This window comes from Vanacampus margaritifer, chromosome 2 (assembly GCF_051991255.1).
Source record: "Vanacampus margaritifer isolate UIUO_Vmar chromosome 2, RoL_Vmar_1.0, whole genome shotgun sequence".
In the NCBI taxonomy this organism is placed as follows: domain Eukaryota; kingdom Metazoa; phylum Chordata; class Actinopteri; order Syngnathiformes; family Syngnathidae; genus Vanacampus; species Vanacampus margaritifer.
Window position 1 is genome coordinate 36,695,530 of NC_135433.1, and position 17,820 is coordinate 36,713,349.

The following is a 17,820-nucleotide window of genomic DNA, read 5'->3' on the forward strand; positions in this document are numbered from 1 at the left end:
ATAACCTCCCCCTCCCCGAAGCATTCGTGAGTATTTTGGTTTGCGTCAATCACGGCTTATACATCTTTGTTGAATTAAGACGAGCAGGAAGGCAAACAAGTGATAGAAGTAAAGTGACTTTTATGACACGAGGATCAAAATAGTCAGGGGATAAGTGTAAAAATACTGCTGTATGGAGAGTGACTCATTCTCTGGAGTGTGTGAAAACATGATACTTAACACAGCAGGTCATTTCAATATATTGTAGAGGATCATTTAATAAGCACCTTCAAAACACACAATGGGCACTGTCGACAGATTTTTATCTTCATATTAGTCAGGGGAGTGATGCACTGTTTGTTTTTGTTCGCGGCATCAGAACAGTGTTGTCGTCGTGTTCTCGTGCCAGTCCGCTGAAAAAAAGCCTCCCCAAAAAAAAAAATCATAAAAAAACAAACACACGAGCTGTTCCGACCAAAACGACAAATAACAGCATGGCTGAAATCAAAACAATCTGAAGTGACAATATTTGCAGTGTTTTTGTGCCCAGCTTATTGATTTATGCGTTTTATTTTGTACTTTTATATGACAGTTCATGGCTGGCAAAATAATTCTGCTTGCTTGAGAACTGTAGCAGTTTTAATTTTGCTTTTAAGAGGCACCCTGCAAAGTTTGCAAATTTGGAGGAACATATACTATGCATTGAAATAATTACACTAAAAATGTAGTCACATGAACCCATGTGTGGGAAGATAGGTGATGGATGGTAAAAGGTTAGAAGTTTGGATGGAGAGGTGTTCAAATGGATTGATGCTGCTAGGATTAAAATTGATGGATAATGGCTGGATGGGTGAATGAATTGATAGTTGAATATATTACATAATGACATATTGTATTGGGTAGCAGGGTTATATATTTGGATTGTTCATTAAGAGTTGTAATTTTTGTTTGGAGCTGGTTTGTTCGATTTTATTAGTTTTTTTTTTTTTTATTCAAATGTGTTGTCTTAGTTTAGTTTTAGTGCTAGTTTTATGGTGGGGTTTTTTTTTGGGGGGGGGGTATTTGTTGTGTGCAACATAAAAGAAAAAAACTCACTGTTGTGTCATGAAGTAAACTACAACTCTCAAACGACTGTTTGACCTTCCTCCTTGTGTACAGATGAACAACAATACTGAAATAAACATATTTAAAATGAACCCCGGAAAGCTCATGTATGATATTAATTGGCAAAGAAAGAAATTGACATTTTCACTGTAATTATAGTTAATGTTAGCTAGTTTTATAAACACAAGATGTACAGTAGTTTCGGTTCATTTTCAGGGTTTTTAAAAAAAAACTAAGCATTTTTCATTTTATTTTATTCCAATAACAAAAATGTTTTTTCAATTTTAGTTCTAGTTTGTTGTTATTTCTGTTTAACACGAATAACATGGATGGATGGATGGATGGATGTGCTTTGCATGGAAAAACAAAATCTCTTGTTTACATGTCACGTACCATTCCAACTAATTATTGTGTTTTGCTTTGTTACGGGAAATCCTGCTAACGTCTCCTGAGAAAGAACATACGCCTTCCCATTATATTGGCTAAAAGAAGCAACAACGACACACCGCCCCCAAGTTTGCAAGTCGGCTCCAATTTAAGCCATCATCACACCTGCCGTGACGGGCATCTCTCACTCGCGCCGCACTCTTCTTCTTCTTAATTAACACTCCTCCCATTCAGGAAAATCTGTGTCAACTGTAGAAAAATACAACGTGGGGTGGGAAAGGGTGAGAAATGATCAGGGCGGTGTGCAGGTAAGAGAAAGGGGAACAAGAATAGATGATTTCTCTCACTAATTTCACACTGCGTATTGGCACTTCTGTTGCCGTGTTACATTATTCAGTGTTAACAAAGTGAATCCTCAATCAATTCTGACACTACTCGAGGTAGGCCTGCTAGATGGCTGTTCACCCACCACCAGAAAAGGTCATTAAGTTGTTGTCTGGGTTGTGGTGTGGGTTCAAGAAGTCACCCACAGCTTGCTTTTTTAAGGATGAGGCACTTTAGGAAAAGTAGGATGATGTAAGAGCAAGTAGTCCTGCTCCTGGGGGACAAAAGAGCCTTTGAGAGCATGTCGCTCCGAGCAACACACGAACTCACACAAGGCCTTCTTAATTGTGTTTTGTTGAGATTTAAAAGAAACAAAATTGAAATTTTTGCAAGTTGGGGATTTTGCATGACTGTATTGGCAAGTGGGTCAGTCAGTGCCCCACCAAATCCAGCACATGGTGTGCTAGGACTATGTGTATATATATATATATATATATATATTAGTGCTGTCAAAGTTAACAAATTAATTAATCACCAAAAATTATCGCATATGCATTCAAATAAAGAATTTAATAAATGTTTATGTATGACATTCAGAATATTAGTTCAAGTCAAAATATTGGAGTCCTTTTTCCCCATTTCAAATCATGCAAGTAATTAATTGTTTAGAAAAAGACGAGGATGAGAGTGTGCAGTGGGTCAAAAAATGTTGAAAGATGTCCTCATAACATTAAATGTCGAAAGAATTAACACAACAGGTGCTCGTCAAATTTAGCGGGCAAAATAATGTTGATAAAAACTTTTTAATTAAGTGATAAATCATGATTAATGAAAATTCTAAGATGTGATTAATGTGACAAAAAAAATTATCGTTTGACAGCTCTAATATATATATATATATATATATATATTGAGCATATCAAGTTTATTTTATAGGCACAAACGATCACGCCCAGTCACCGCGGGAATGTCGTCTTGATTTGTTTTGATATGTGGCAACCATTTGAAACACACGCAAGTGACTTGCACAGTGCCCCAAGTACCTGAGATGGAAAAACAGCAAAACATGACTGGTCGTGCCTTGTTTTGAGGGGGGGTTACCCGTCCCCTTACAAAGCCCCCTTGGAGTGAGCGGTGGTCCGTGTCTACAAAAGCTTGGCACGTCTCCCTCTTCTGCATCTCCCACTGGGACTGCATGCTGTCTCTTGCTTAATGAAACATGTGACACCACCAGCCACTATATGGGACTTTAGGGAGGCGGTCACCCATCACAGCCCCCCTCTTCCCTTCTAGGAACCAGACCGACCCCATTCATTTACCTACAACATGACCCCGCTTCATTCATTAGAGTACAATTGAGGAGGAGCAGGGCCAGACTGAAAAGAAAAACAATATTACAAGAATGAAGTCATTATTATCTTGTTCAAACAGCAGAATTTTACTAAAGTACACTATTTGTATTAACTCATATCAAAATAATTTAATTTTGTGAAAATGGTTGGTCATTTTTACCACAGTAAAGGTAGCCTAAAGCAATGACTTAAAACAAGCAAAAAAAATGAAGAAATAAATGGCATAAATATATTTTCATCTCTGCAAAGTCGTTTTTTCCTTTATTAAATTAAACATTTAAGCAGTTCAGCGGTTAAACAACTCGAAATTTGTCATAATTTTAATGAAATAAGGTCCACATTTTTTATTATTATTATTATTATATGGTATTTTAAAAAAAATAATAATTTAAATAAATCACTTAAGAAATTACAAAAAATGGAGTATAGATTAGTATAGTATATAAATTGGAGGCTTTATAAATTGTGAATTTTTTCTTGTTCTAATGCAATGGACCCTCATACAGTAACTCAAATGATTCCACAGTCAAACTTTGAGAATTTTGAATATATATATATATATATATATATATATATATATATATATATATAATTGTTATTGTTTGTAACTAAAAGAATAAAATACTATAGAAATTTATGAATTCTGAATTTTTTTTAAAGCCCATTTTTATTTTTCAAGTTTTTTGCTTTAGATATTACAAATGTAATTTTTTTGTAATTCAGTGGATCCTTAGAACTTGATTCAATGACTCGGAATTTGACGTGTAAATTCAAATCAAATATGGAACATAATGTGATTTAAAAAAAAAAAACATGAATTACTTACAAATTCAGCATAACAGCAAAAAGTCACAATCTTTACTTTTTTTTAAACTAGAACTAGAAAAAATACTAAATCATCAAGTATGTTTTTAGTTTTTAAGCTTTGAATTAACAAACTTGTTTTTTTTAACTTAATGTTAGAATATTATTGAAGCATTTGCTGCTCTGTATTAAAACTCTTGAAGAATGTATTGCATTTTGGTTATATTTTGTAGTAAAATAAATAAATATAATATAAATGTGGTAATATAATGAATAAACACTCCCAATTGCATGACTGTTTGTGACCATGTGTTTAAGTAAATGCTCTTGATGACGCAGGCTGTAAATTAGTTAAATACACACACATACACATTTGACATGGCCTCATCACACACAAAGAAAGATGGGTGTGTCTGCCCCCTCCTTCCTTTCACGAATACAACCTCCCCTCTGCCTCCCATGTGATGAAGACGTACCCCAAGGCGACTACCGGGTTTAAAACTCACAAAAAATTCCTCCTTTCACCTCCAAGATGCTGACGATCAATCCCAAAACACCTTGGCGGACTTTCACAGAAATGTGGAGGAGCAGGGAAGGCGGGGCTCGGCGCTTATTGACTTGGGCATCAAACTGGCATCGTTTACAAATTGGCTCAGGGTTGGTGAGCGTTTGCCTCCGTCTCTGCCTGGTGTGAATTTCAACTTGTCTGTGAGGGAACGTTTCATGGAAACTGTCAGTGTCGAACATTTCATATACTGCAATTTTTAATTGCTTGCATACAAATACAGTCATTTGCATATAAGGCCAAAAATGTGTTTCTTTGTCTGTTAAAAAAAAAAAAAAAAAAACACTTGGAGGTTGCAAAACTGGTGACAGTACCTCTTGGCTCATTGGAAGTCTATATTTTTACTCGTAATAATTATGTTTTGAAGTAAACAAAGGGACGAAATTGACTAAAATTAGCAACATTTCTTTCATGTTTTTATAGCTTGGAAAACTGGTGCTGATGGCTTTGCTTTGAATTTTTACTCAAATGGGGTCACACAAACAATAAAAGCTTTATCTACTGCCTTCTTTCTGTGTTGTACGTGCACTCGTGGCTGACAATAAGGCACTCTTAAGTGAGCAGCCACGCCATTAGACTATCTGAAGGGAAGATCTATTTTCAAGATATAGGGACAGCAAGCTAGCTAGATAGCTAGCTGCAATTTAGCCAGATAACCACTTTATGCGAATAAAGGCACTCAGGTTCTTACTATATATAGTCTGTATAGACTGTATAGCTTCAGAATTGAGCACTACACAGTTCTCAGTCTTTGCACATGTTTTCAGCATTTATCTCCAATCATGTATCATGTACAGTAATCTCTTGTTTATCTTGGGGGACTTGGCTAGCTGTTAATTGGCTAAACCATTAGCCACTCTGTGTGGAGTGACTCAGCATTAGCTGTGTGACGGTGTGTGAATACAGGATGTGCTTGTGTTTCTTTTGTTAACTTTGTTTAATAAAGTGATGGGAAGTGCACCAACGGCTGTGGTTCAATCTCTACAGCTGGATGGATTACAGGGTCTTTAAAAAAAACTGTAATATAACTGGTACTAGCATTAGCACTCAAATACTGAGCTAGCTAGTCCCGTTTTGAAACGTTTTTTTGACCAAGGTTATGATAGTTAACGAAATAAATAACGTGAAAATTGAAAAAAAGATTCTCAATGAATTTTTTTTTGTTTAAAAAAAAGATATAACTATGTAAATCTACATTTTACTTTTGTAAAAGAAACTAAATCTAACTATAATATAGCGAAAATATATTTTGTGTCAATCAGTTTCATATGTACATGAGCTTTCAGGGTTTTCAATCTTACTGTACGATTGTACGGAAGAAGGCAAGCATTTAAAAAAAAAGTTGTTTGGTATTTGTTTACTTCATTACACAATACTAAGTGACTTTTGTTTATCTTGCACTTGACAAACACTCCATATATTAAAAAATTAAAGAAAACCAATACTAAAACTAATTTTAAAAAAAAGTTAAGTTAAAGTTAAAAAAAACTAAACAACTTTCTCTAAAACTGAATTAAAACTCAATTTTAATAGCAAAGGTCAAAACAAAATTAAAACTAGCTACAAAGAGCTTTCTACTCACAAAAACGACATGCTCACATAAACAAGGGGCCCAAAAGGACAACATTCCTTATCGGCTTTTGTGTCAAGTTGAAAAGAGTGTTGTGCGTAAACACCCCCTTCCGATAAATAAAGGATGTGGATGGCCCCATACATCAGACGGGAAGCACAAACCTTGACAGGCGACAATCTGTCACCCGCTCGCGCTTCCTCGAGGGGAGGAAACAAAGATGTCCGTGTGTGAGCTAATTCATTTTTCTCCCAATGTCTTACATCGGCTCTTCCACTCTCTCTCCTCCACCTTCGCTGCTGCAGAACAGGAACCCCCCTCCCTCTCCCATCACCCCCGCCCGCTGAGGTCAAGGGCAACACTCCAAAAGTACGCACCCTTCATCTTCTTCTTCTTCTTGGTGTGTGGAAACATGTCGACACGTGCGTATACATAACCGTGTCCCCTTTGTGTGCACCGTTGCCATGCAACATGTCTGATTGGGTTAGTTGAGCTCTGCTGCATACACACACACACACACACACACACACGGATCAGATCACAAACACGGCGTGGCCACACCCTTTCTCTGCTCCCACAGGACTCGGCCGCGCCACCAAGGCCGAGGAAGGGAGAAGAATGGGGGATGTCTTCGAGTTGCTCGGGTGCATTGGAGGTGGTTTTCAAGGTTTCTCTTGGTACATTCGAGGGTTCGTTATTAATGATTGAAGCGCCAAAGCGAACCTTTTGTTTGTTTCCTTCTTTGGCTTTTGAGTCTCTTTCCAAGTACATTTTCTTCTGTGGTGTGTGCGTATGTGTGTCGGAGGTTTGAGTCAGCGTGTTTAAGGATTCGTCAGTGCATCCGAGGTTTTGTTTTCGACGGGCTTTTGTTTTTTTGTTTTTGAGTGTCTTCCAAAGTTCTTCTTCTGTGTATGTACAAGGTTTGATTTGATGCATTCGAGGTTTCATTTTTGAAGAGCGAGGTGCCAAAATAGACTATTTGTTTGTCTTGCTCTTTGGTTTTTGAGTGTGTTATAATTCATACAGATTTGACATTTTAGGTTTCTTTATTTAACCACAAAAGTTGTACCACTGGTCAACTTTTGTAGTTAAATAACAAAAACTAATAAAATGTCGAATCAGTATAAGTTATAATACACCAAACTTTCCTTCAGTGGTGTTCAAGGTTTGATTTGATGCATTTGAGGTTCCGTTCAGTGCATTCAAAATTTCATATGGTGTTCCTTTATGGATACAAAATAGACCCGAGGGTGAATAGTGAATATCTGACCGTCCTTGTAAAGGCCTTTTCACACTGCACTTAGCAGGGCACCGCACAAAGTAACCTATTCATTGTGTAAGTGTCGCGGAATGGCCGTTTACCGTCACAGCACTTCAAGCCTCAAATTGAAAAAAAATTGAAACCTGGAGTGGCGCCACGGTAACCTCAGACAGCATGTCCAATAGGAGAGAGTTTGGCAGCGTGATTTCAGAGTGCTAAAAATATTAGACCAACCAGGGCCAGAAGCTTCCATGCTACTTTCTGGTAGGCCGCTGAGCAACCTTTTCCAAATATGGGCAACCATTTTCCATGCAAAACCAAGTGCAGTGCAAAAAGGCCTTAATAGCCATGATGAAAAGAAACAAGTGGGAAATTGGGTGATAAAAATGTGAATTTTTCATTCTATGACTTTTGAGTGCCTTTCAATGTATTTCTTCTGTGCTACATTTGTGTTCAAAATTTGAGCCGATGCGTTCGAGGTTTTTACTCTTCTTTCTTTCTTTTCCTTTGTTTTGTTCTTTGGCGTTTGTGTGTCTTAAGCACTTCTGTGGAAATGTGTATGCGTGCACATTTGTGTGAATTCAACACGTTACAAAGGTGGAATATTTACAATTCAATGATTAGACATTGATTGGGAGATATTGTTTACAAAAATTTATTCATACAAATCTTACAACACTTTCATTGACAATGAGCAAATGTAAACCCCCTTGACCCCCCCACCTCCAAATGCGAAGGAGTCCTGTGTGTGGTCACCAAGTTGTACTTAGGTTGACTTTGCAAACACATCGTTTTCTAGTTACGATTAAATTCAACATTGAAGTAAGGCGTTTGGCGCTTTCGGAAAGATAACAACAGGCATTTTTCACCCAACCACCATCACTACCCCTTGTTTTTTTCTCTTCTATATAGTGATGCACATAGAAATGATGATAGAGTAGGGCTATTTTTCTGATTTAGTATAGAGCAAAAAAATAAATAACAACACCTTATCATCAACAATAACAAACACTGGTCATTGTGTACAACTCTCACAGACATGAAAACACCCCAAAAACATGCACACACACGCACACGCTCATTGCCCGCTTCATCAACGTATACATTCTAGTTTTACATATATATTTATATTTATATGTACTTGAACTCAATGAATCATTAGTCATGCTTCCAAAAAAAAAAGAACGTCTAAATCTACGACTCTTGGGCCAAGACCAAGTGATCAAAACAGGAAAACTTTCAATGTAAGCTAATGGACTTGCAGCATTGTAGGGCCACTGAATTTGCCATCTGTGACTTGTGGCGATATTCTATCTATTTTTTAACCTTTTTTTGGTTTGTTTTTTTATGTATTTTTTTTTTTTTTTCACATCAAAGCGAGGCACCAAAAGCCAGAAGCTGTCTGCAACTCCGTCCAATCAATGCACTCAAAAACAATCACAACAATCTTTATATGAAGCCAAATTTAGGGGTGGGCTGTTCTCAAGCACGTTTGCATCATCTTAATGAACGTACAATGGGAAATATGCTTCCGGTGGAGCCCATTCAACAAATGGGGGTGCGCAAAGCTGTGTCGCCAGCCTCAGATTGACCTCAGCTCTTCTTTAACTCCCAAATGGTGGTGCATTTTAGGAGTGTAGCAGTGTAATTTTTACTGAAATGGTGATCATTATTTCGTGGGGGGCATTCTTGCAGGTGCGAAGGTGTCTCTCTTATGTCTTTGAATTCCTCATTTCTTCCTTATCTCCAGACAGAGGTATTATGATGTGCACCACTGTGGGCATATTGATGCTCTGCTTTTTGTTTATTTGTTTACAAACACAAATCCCAGAATCATCAGCTGTTATTTTGTAAAATTTTACTCCTAATAGATATTCCGACAGACTTGGTGCACCCCCTCTCTTCCCATTTTAATTGTGCAAAAAGTAATTTTCAGTCAATTGTTGATATTTTAAATTTGACTTTATGGGGGGTGGGCATGGGGGAGAACTGCTTGGGGGTATGTCAACCTTCTCTTGTGTTACAGCTTTTGATTGCCCTCATCTCTTCCTTATCTCCTGATTGAGGGATTCCGAAACAGTGGCACGTACATGACTGGGGGTGTGCAGCGATAAAGACAAGGGCAGCCTGTTTTGTTTTTTTTACAACAAAAGTTAATCACAAACTCATTAGTATTTTGTCTACAAAATGTTGCTATAAAATCCTTCAACTTTCCTCCAGTGTTGGCGCACCCCCTCTAACCCATTTAATCATGCACTTACAGTTATTACATGTGACAAAATAATAAAAGTGGCCTTAAAAATTATTTGGGAGGAAATGCCTAATGATCCACTCAAAATCTATTTAACGAATCTTGCAAATCATCTCCTTTGCCCAAATTCCCACGCAAAACTCCCACAATGAATAGCAAATCCGACATAGTTGGCGCACCCCCATGGATGATCAAAACAAAACAATGACTGATATTTAAACCTTTTTGTATTTTGTGACCAAATCTGACCTTGCGCACCCCCATCCACCCCGCTCCCGAACAGTTTGGGAATCCCGGCTATGTACACACAACACCACCTTTAGCCAACAATACAACAGCATGCATATTATAAGCAGATTTTCACAAAATGACTACTAAGTAAATGCAGATTTCACTCTCCTGTTTCTCCCAAATAAAATCAACACAACCCAAGCACACTTTTGACACACACACACACGCATTTTCCACACAACATGTGCAAGTGTGAGCAGCATTGAGGCATCCTTGCAATAATAATATATTTTTTTTAAACAAAAAAACGTATTTTTCAATGGAATGTTTAACTCACACATTCACACATACACACAAACACACACACACTCAGACATAGATATGTTGCATGCTCACCGCTTCTTTGGGCCTGTTTTTGTCCAAAAAAACAACAACACTTAAAAAAATAGCTTACAAAAATAAGTATAACATTCAATACTTTGATTGTCTTTTTTTATCTATTTATTTTTCTGCATATACTATATATATATATATGTGTATGTATGTATGTATAGATGATTTTTTCAATGATTTTTTTTCTTGTTCAAGCGCATAACGTTGAAAGTGCACAATTATGATCTTTTTTCTGTCTTTTTTCTTTCATACATCTTCAAACATGAAAATAAATAGATAATGGTCCATGGACTGTGCGGTTTAACCCTCCTGTTACGAACAGTGATCGCTTTGCTCATTGGTCAGTTTGACCCAGGGTGTGTTTAATCATCCAAAATGGTTTGAAACAGGGTAAAAAAAATAATTTAAAAAAAGCACTATAGAGTGTTTATAGCTCATTGCTAACTCTATGATTAACAATTTCACTGGAAATGTCTGAATTTTGTGAAATTCTTTCAATTTTAAATGGGTCAATTTGACCCGGATCATGTTTATTGAGCCACAAGTGTCCAAAATGGGGGAAAGACAATAAAAAGTATTGTGTGTATTTATTAGTAACTCCACAACTAACAAGTTCATTGTAAATACGTGAAAGGTGAAATTATTTCACTTTTTAAGTGGGTCAATTTGACCCAGGTCATGTTTTATCATCCTAAATTGGTTGAAACGGGGGAATCATACTAAATAGTGTTTTTAGCTCATTATTAGCACTATGATTAAAAATTAAAAATGTTTATAGCTAATTGTTAACTGTGATTAACAATTTTACTGTACATGTGTGAATTGTGTGAAATTCTTTAAATTTTAAATGGGTCAATTTGACCCGGGTCATGTTTTTTAGCCACAAGTGTCCATCCAACATTGGGGGTATCTCATTATTAACCACACAATTTAATTTCATTGTAAATATGTGAAAGAGTAAATTATTTCACTTTTAAAGGGGTCAATTTGACCCAGGTCATGTTTAATCATCCCAGACTGTCTAAAAGTGTTTTGTTTTTTTTAACATGACTAATAATTCAATTACTATTTTTTTTTTTTTTTTTTAATTAATTTATTTTGAGGGTTTGTTTTTGTTTAAAAAAAAAAAGACTTGAAAATGGGTCATTTTGACCCATGGGCATGCATGTGTAATAATCCAAAAGTGTCAGCGAAAGAAAAAAAATATGCAAAGCATTAATTAAATCTCATTAACTCCACCCTTATACGATATAATTGCTAATATGAATTTTGTGAAATTCTTTTTACTTTAAATCAGGTCAATTTATCGCAACCTAACAGGAGGGTTAATCATCAAGTGCCTTTTTTTTCTCGTTGCAAAAAAAATGAGGGGGGAAAAACGATATTATTAATAAAATATTGATTTTAATGGCTTAACGTCATACATAAATACATAATGTTGAAAGAGAACACAGAGGCGCAATCCACTGCGGTTTGCTGAGCTATATTAGATGACACTGACTGTGTGTGCGTGTGTGCGGGCTGGGGGAGGGGGGGGGGCTGTCATACATATATACTGTATACACGCACAAGGTGTGTGGGTCGGTGGGATGAGGGGGGGGGGGGGGTTGACTGCACTACAAATAGGCGAGCCGGCGTCCTTTAGTGCGCACTCTCTGTCTGTACCTTCGTCCCAGGACGGCTGCCAGGTACTTTTGCACAGCCATCTGCTTCCTGTAGCGGCTGTAACTGTCGGTAAAGATGCCGTCCGAGTGTCTCTTGGACAGCGGCTCACTGTCGTCCTCCATGCTGTTATCCTCACTGTTAAACAAAAGACAACAAAAACAATACAGATTATTTTTTTAAAGAATAAAGGATTCAATTTAAGATATTTTTTTGTGTGGCGTTAATAATGCATCCCTGGGCCTTATCAATAATTAATTTACAGGCCGATTTGCTATTCTGACGCGTTGACTCGAGCCAGAAAAAATATCAATTTATGGATTAATCACATTAATTTTTCAAGACATTACAGCCAAGACAAAACAAATAATTACAATGACAACAATGGGGTTTTAATAAATAAATAAATAAAGACCCAAATGAATGAAAAATAAGAATGAGACAAGCCAAGGTGGATGCAGCAAGCGCTTACCCTGCGCGCATTGTCATCAGAGAATGCAGATAATGCCGCGTGGTTAACTGACCCAGGATCTCCCTCAAGGCTCTATCTAATTCCTCCTCAGCATGCCTTTCTGCTCTGAGGTGCCAAAACACACATACATCATCAGTGGACGACAAAAATAAAATAAATTACATGTCCAAAAAAAAGAAAAAGATGCGCTCAAACAGACAAAAATGACCAAAATGCACGACACGAATAACGCGTGAAGGGATGCACAAAATGCTTTTTTTTTTTTTTTGATGACAGTCTTAATAATGATGATAATATACACCTTTTTTCGGTGGGGTAGTAGAGCGTGTAGCCGCCGCCGTCGTCGTTTAGGGACGGCGCGCTGCGCAAGGCGAGGTGGTCGCGGTCGAAGCTCAGCTCCCCCAACGAGTTGCCGTCCTCGTCGAACGCGTCGTTGTCCAGCCTGCATGCACGCCACCACCAGTGTCAATTTAAACACTTTCCAAATTCATTTTGCATGATTCAAATTCCGTTTTTCATAGGTGACATTGTTATCTTTCGTTTTTTATTCACGTTTTTATTCGTTTCCAGCTTTAAAGCCGCCTTTTCCTGTTCATTCATTGATTAAAAACTAGACAAAATCGGCCAAAAAGAAAAAAACATTAATAATAAATTAAAAACAATGAATAAGGACCACACCCAACAACAACAAAATGGCACATTAAACGAGATTTAAAAAAAAGAATACATCTTAAATATTCTCCTATTTGCTTCCTCTCCTTGGTGACGCATCTTCCTCCTCCTCCCGAGGGCTATTCATTGCACTCTCATTTTTAATAAGGGGGGGGGGGGGGGGTCACAGAAGGGGTCCCACTAGACAGATACCTCCACGCAAATTTCCATATTGTCTCCTTCTCCTATTTTTAATGTTTTTGTTGTCTTTCCTCGCGCGTAATTCGCATGCACGCCCAAGTGCACTTTAATGATGAATCCACACGTGGTGCACACTTGAACAAAAACATTTAATTGGGGAGCATATTGAGATCATGCAACAACAAAAAAAAGCATAAAAAATGGACCTACCTGATTTTGGGGTAACTTAGTCCGAGAGGTGTGCAGAAGACGCTATAGTGCATTAAGATTCCGTAGATGAGCAAGATTAAAGTGGCTTTGCTCGAACTGGCCATGCTGTAGTGTGACAGAAGATGTATTTTTATTGTTAGTACAGTTTTTGCACGAAGTGGAGAAAAAAAATGAACAAAGTTTGTCTGATTGACTTTTTTGTGGAGGATCCATGAGACGGAGGGGTTGCGCCTTACCTCCAAGCCGGGAAGCGGAGGTGGCTGTTGGGATGTGATCCGGGCGCGGCTTGCCTGGTGCGGTGCGCTTGTCTCCTGCCTCGTCTTAGGTCCCCAGTCTCTCGTACTTCTGTCTTCCTCCAGATAATAATTCAAAAAAATAAAAACGCGCAATGAAGCGTTCTGCAGGTGCAAAAATCTCGTGTTTTCAAATAAAAAAAAAACAAAAAGCAGTAGCAGCAGCTCCTCTGTGTATCTCCTCGAAACTTGTTTTTGTCCCGATCGCCTTGGATTTTTATCTTTAAGTATTCCCCCTCCCTCCCCCTTCTTCCTCCCTCCCTCCTTCCTCCTCATCCTCCCTCCCTACAATAAGTCACGTTAAGGATGCTATGGACGTCATCAAGCCTTCCTCCTGCACGAATATAATGGTACAGTTCCTTTCTCGTGCGTTGCATTCGTCACACATGCACATCTCCGCCCACCCTGCAAACGCAGCCTCAGTCTACAAGTTTTCTTCAAAACTTTCGGGATTTATTTATTTATTTCGCGTTAACATTAGTGGTAAAACAAGAGTGACAGCCGTTTTGCACTAGCCAAAGTTCGATATAGGCTAATGCATGATGACTATTTGTGTTTTGGGGATTTTTATAACAGAATTGCATGGCAGGCTGGATGAAATCCTCTATAGATGGCCACACATCTTCATCATCATCATCATCATCATCATCAGTAGTAGTTGTATTGTACGATTGTTGTTGGGTTTAGATTTTTATAGTAACATTTTGTTATACATTTGTTGTTTGTAATATAAAAAAAAGAAAAGTTTAATTTGCTACCGGACTGCTATTTTATTTTGATACATTTTAATTGTGACCTTGATTTTTAAGAAATAATTTATTTTATGATTAAAAAAAAGTCTGATTTTGTAAATTCAGTTTTTTAAAATATGAATTTGTGTTTAGTTTTCATGTTTTACCATACCAAACGTTTGCATTTCAAGCAATTTTATCTAACCTTTTAATATTTGTTTTATCACATTAAATTCATGGCACTACTATGTATAAACTGATTTTATGTTGTTGTTGTTTCATTGTAAAGGTATTTTAGTATTTAAATCCAAAAGATTATTTCTCTGTACTTAACTTATGCACGTATTTTGTTTTGTTTTTTTACTTGGGAGTTATATATATATATATATATATATATATATATATATATATATATATATATATATATATATATATATATATATATATATATATATATAAAATACAACAAATCAAACAAAGTATTAGACCAAACAAACATTTGCTTATTCAGATGTCAAATTTCTTATTTTATTATTATTATTATTATTATTGTTGTACAAAAAATCTCAATTTGATCAAATGTAAGTCATTGTTTTATATATTAATTGGATTGTTTTTACTACAGTATTTAACTGTACTTAAAAGTTTCATTTTAAGAGTTATTTCAATCGAACTAAACTCACGTTTTGATGCATCATAATAAAGTTTCTTTATTTCATTTTATTAGTTGTATTTTGGATCTTTTGTTTATTTTTGTTTTTGCTTTTTACATAAGAGGCCCTATACTATACTCATGCAATGTAATAGGATACCACATCACGTCATCAACATCATCATCTTCTTCACCAGTAAGTCCAATTAAGAGTTTTATCTCGTGTGGGTAGGAGTGCATCCTCGTTTTGTGTGGGCCTAAAAGCTGCCCCTAGACAATCACCATTCCCATGAGAGTCACTTTCTTGGAAACACGCACTTTTCTTAATAATATTGATCATGGCCCCGCATGGATGAGGAAATAGGCCCAATCGGTGCGTGGGTGTGGGGAAAATTGGGGGGGGGGGGTTCAGACGTCCATCCATTCATCCGCCATGTAATCGGATTGGAGCAGGCCTTTGACGCAGGGTGCTTTTTGCTAGAAACATTCAATCAAGTTGTGTGAATCATCCGAATGGACCCATTGACGCGTCACAAGTTACCAACACAAAATCGCGTCAAACCCTACCAATGGCATTACGCAATACTAATTATTCACTAAATGAATCGAAATAATTCGATGCTTCATTGTTGTTATGACCTCTTACACCGGGATGCTGAATCCTAAAGGAATCGAACAACTGCACTTTGCCGGGCAAGAACGTCATTACGTTCAGCCTGACGCAATGTGACGAAGCAAGAACGTCACCGAGAAGGGGTGGTGGGGTGGTGGCGCTCATGTCTCTCCCCAACCATTACCACCACCCAACTTGGCAATGACTGGCTGCAATGAAAAGTGACCACGCACACACTTCACAGTCGAGGAATGAGGACACGGCGCCACCATCAGGACAACAAGGGGATAGATAGATGGATAGATAGATAGATAGTCAGAATTTATTTAACCAATCATATTGAATTTTATGTTAAACGGGAGTCTGCAAACACCTTTAATTAATTTAAGAAAATCTTATTAACCACAAATAATATCTAGCTGTGTAGGCTTTTTTTTGTGTGGACATTTTTGCAGTCAACAAGCCATGGTCTGCAGTGATTTTCAACAGCGTCAGCACAATCTCACTTTTCAAAGTTACGAGTAAGGAAAGGAGTCATATCCGAAAGAAGAAACACAGTTAAGACAGTCATCATCAAGTGGAGAAAATGCGGTTCAACAGTAACATTACAGACTGGACGCCTCTCCAAAACTGGTAAAAAGATGAGAAGAAAACTAAACAGGGAGACTGCCAAAAGGCCAACACCAACATCAAAGGAGCGGCAGGAATTTATAGCAAGTCCTGGATGTTTCGAACCTGTGACAACAATCTCCCTTCTTCAGATTTCTGGCATATGGCGTAGAGTGGTGGTAAGTTGAAACACACTATAAATCTCCAAAACACACGTGGGGAAAATGTTGTGTGGTCCAGTGAAACCTTAGGTGGAACTTTTTGTCCATAGTTCAAAATGGTATGTTTCGCCCCCGCTCATCAACAAAAGAACACCATCTTCAACTGGCACTGGGGCCTTCGTCAAGGTGGAGGGAAATATGAACCATTCCAAAGACCAGTCAGTGTCCCCACAAACCTTCAGGCTTATGCTAAAAAGCAAAACAAATATTCATCAGGAAAATCATACTTAGTTAACCAGAGGCAATTCAAATAGTGGCATTATTATGAGTTTAAATGTACAACTTTTATACTGAACAGAGCCGCATTCTCAGTTCTATGGAGTTTACATGTACACATATCAGTTGTTTTACTTCCCCTATCTAAAAAAAAAAATCATTAATATAATAATAATAATAATAATAATAATAGTTGTACAGTTTATAGGTCACATGGGAAAAAAATTGGGAAATTATTTTCGACTTTTAAAACCATTAAAACCAGATTTGAGTTGTGTGTGTGCCTGTGTGTCTGTCTTTCTTTCTTTCTTTCATTCTCTTTGTCTGTCTGTCTGTCTAGCCGTCTTCCAACCACATACATACTTTTCTGTTGTACTAAGGGCCAATGTTATTGTTTTATTTCAGGGCAACTAAAGCACTGTTCTTTTTCTTCTTTTTTAAAATAAAAAAAAACTTTTTTTTTTGGGGGGGGGGGGGGGTTATTATATATTTTTTCCTTCTTTTTTTTCTTTATTGCCAGTGCATTCAAATATTACATTGTTTTTTACAGTACTTCACAAACCCAAACTTTTAATACCTGTAGGGGGTGGCAGATGCTTGGAAATTGAGTGTTCAGTCAAGGCACATACAAAAACCCTACAAAAAACGGGCGGTGAAAGTAAGGTGCGTGCGTTCATACCGACAAAGTAAGTTTTTTTAAATTCTCTGATTCTGATACTAAAGTAAATGTTTCTATTAATTCTTAATTTCTTAAAGTATTTAACTACTTTAGTGTCCACGCACGTCGGCCATATTTGGCGCATGGGAGAGTCGATCATGAGACGTTCAAGCTCATGCGGAGAAAAATAAATATATATGCTAAACGTATTATTATGTCTTTAATTATGTAAAACGTTGTTAAATTTTGTAATATAATTTAGAATTAGTAGCTGTAATTAGTAGGATAGTGTCTCCTTGTTGGTAAGGTGTATGTTGTAAGGTGTTTTAGACCGAGTATGAATTTTAAGTTTCAATTGTCCGACTTTGAAAGTGAGTACATGAATGCACCGTGATTCCCTCTCTGGCCCT

At 37.1% G+C, this 17,820-nt stretch overlaps 1 protein-coding gene across 2 annotated transcripts; it reads right to left on the minus strand.

Annotated features, from left to right (window-relative positions):
- Window positions 1–7,977: 7,977 nt before the first annotated feature.
- On the minus strand, window positions 7,978–13,915 carry adcyap1b (adenylate cyclase activating polypeptide 1b). 2 transcript variants are annotated; one of them, XM_077558895.1, is made up of 5 exons: window positions 13,654–13,915; window positions 13,418–13,522; window positions 12,657–12,797; window positions 12,356–12,460; window positions 7,978–12,021 (listed from the first exon to the last, which is right to left on the minus strand). In XM_077558895.1, exons 2-5 carry the CDS (start codon window positions 13,519–13,521, stop codon window positions 11,838–11,840), a joined length of 534 nt encoding a protein of 177 aa, XP_077415021.1. In that variant the 5' UTR covers window position 13,522; window positions 13,654–13,915; the 3' UTR covers window positions 7,978–11,837. The 2 variants fall into 2 exon arrangements, with proteins under 2 accessions (XP_077415021.1, XP_077415022.1); XM_077558896.1 differs by lacking the exon at window positions 12,356–12,460 and having other exon boundaries at window positions 13,654–13,914.
- Window positions 13,916–17,820: the final 3,905 nt, after the last annotated feature.

What these genes read in the sequence shown, in the direction of transcription:
- adcyap1b (XM_077558895.1), bottom strand. Translation starts at nt 13,521, where the DNA reads ATGGCCAGTTCGAGCAAAGCCACTTTAATCTTGCTCATCTACGGAATC. An exon ending in CTAAGTTACCCCAAAATCAG is followed by an intron (nt 12,798 to 13,417) that starts GTAGGTCCATTT and finishes GCGTGCATGCAG; the next exon opens with GCTGGACAACGACGCGTTCG. An exon ending in TACTACCCCACCGAAAAAAG is followed by an intron (nt 12,461 to 12,656) that starts GTGTATATTATC and finishes TTGGCACCTCAG; the next exon opens with AGCAGAAAGGCATGCTGAGG.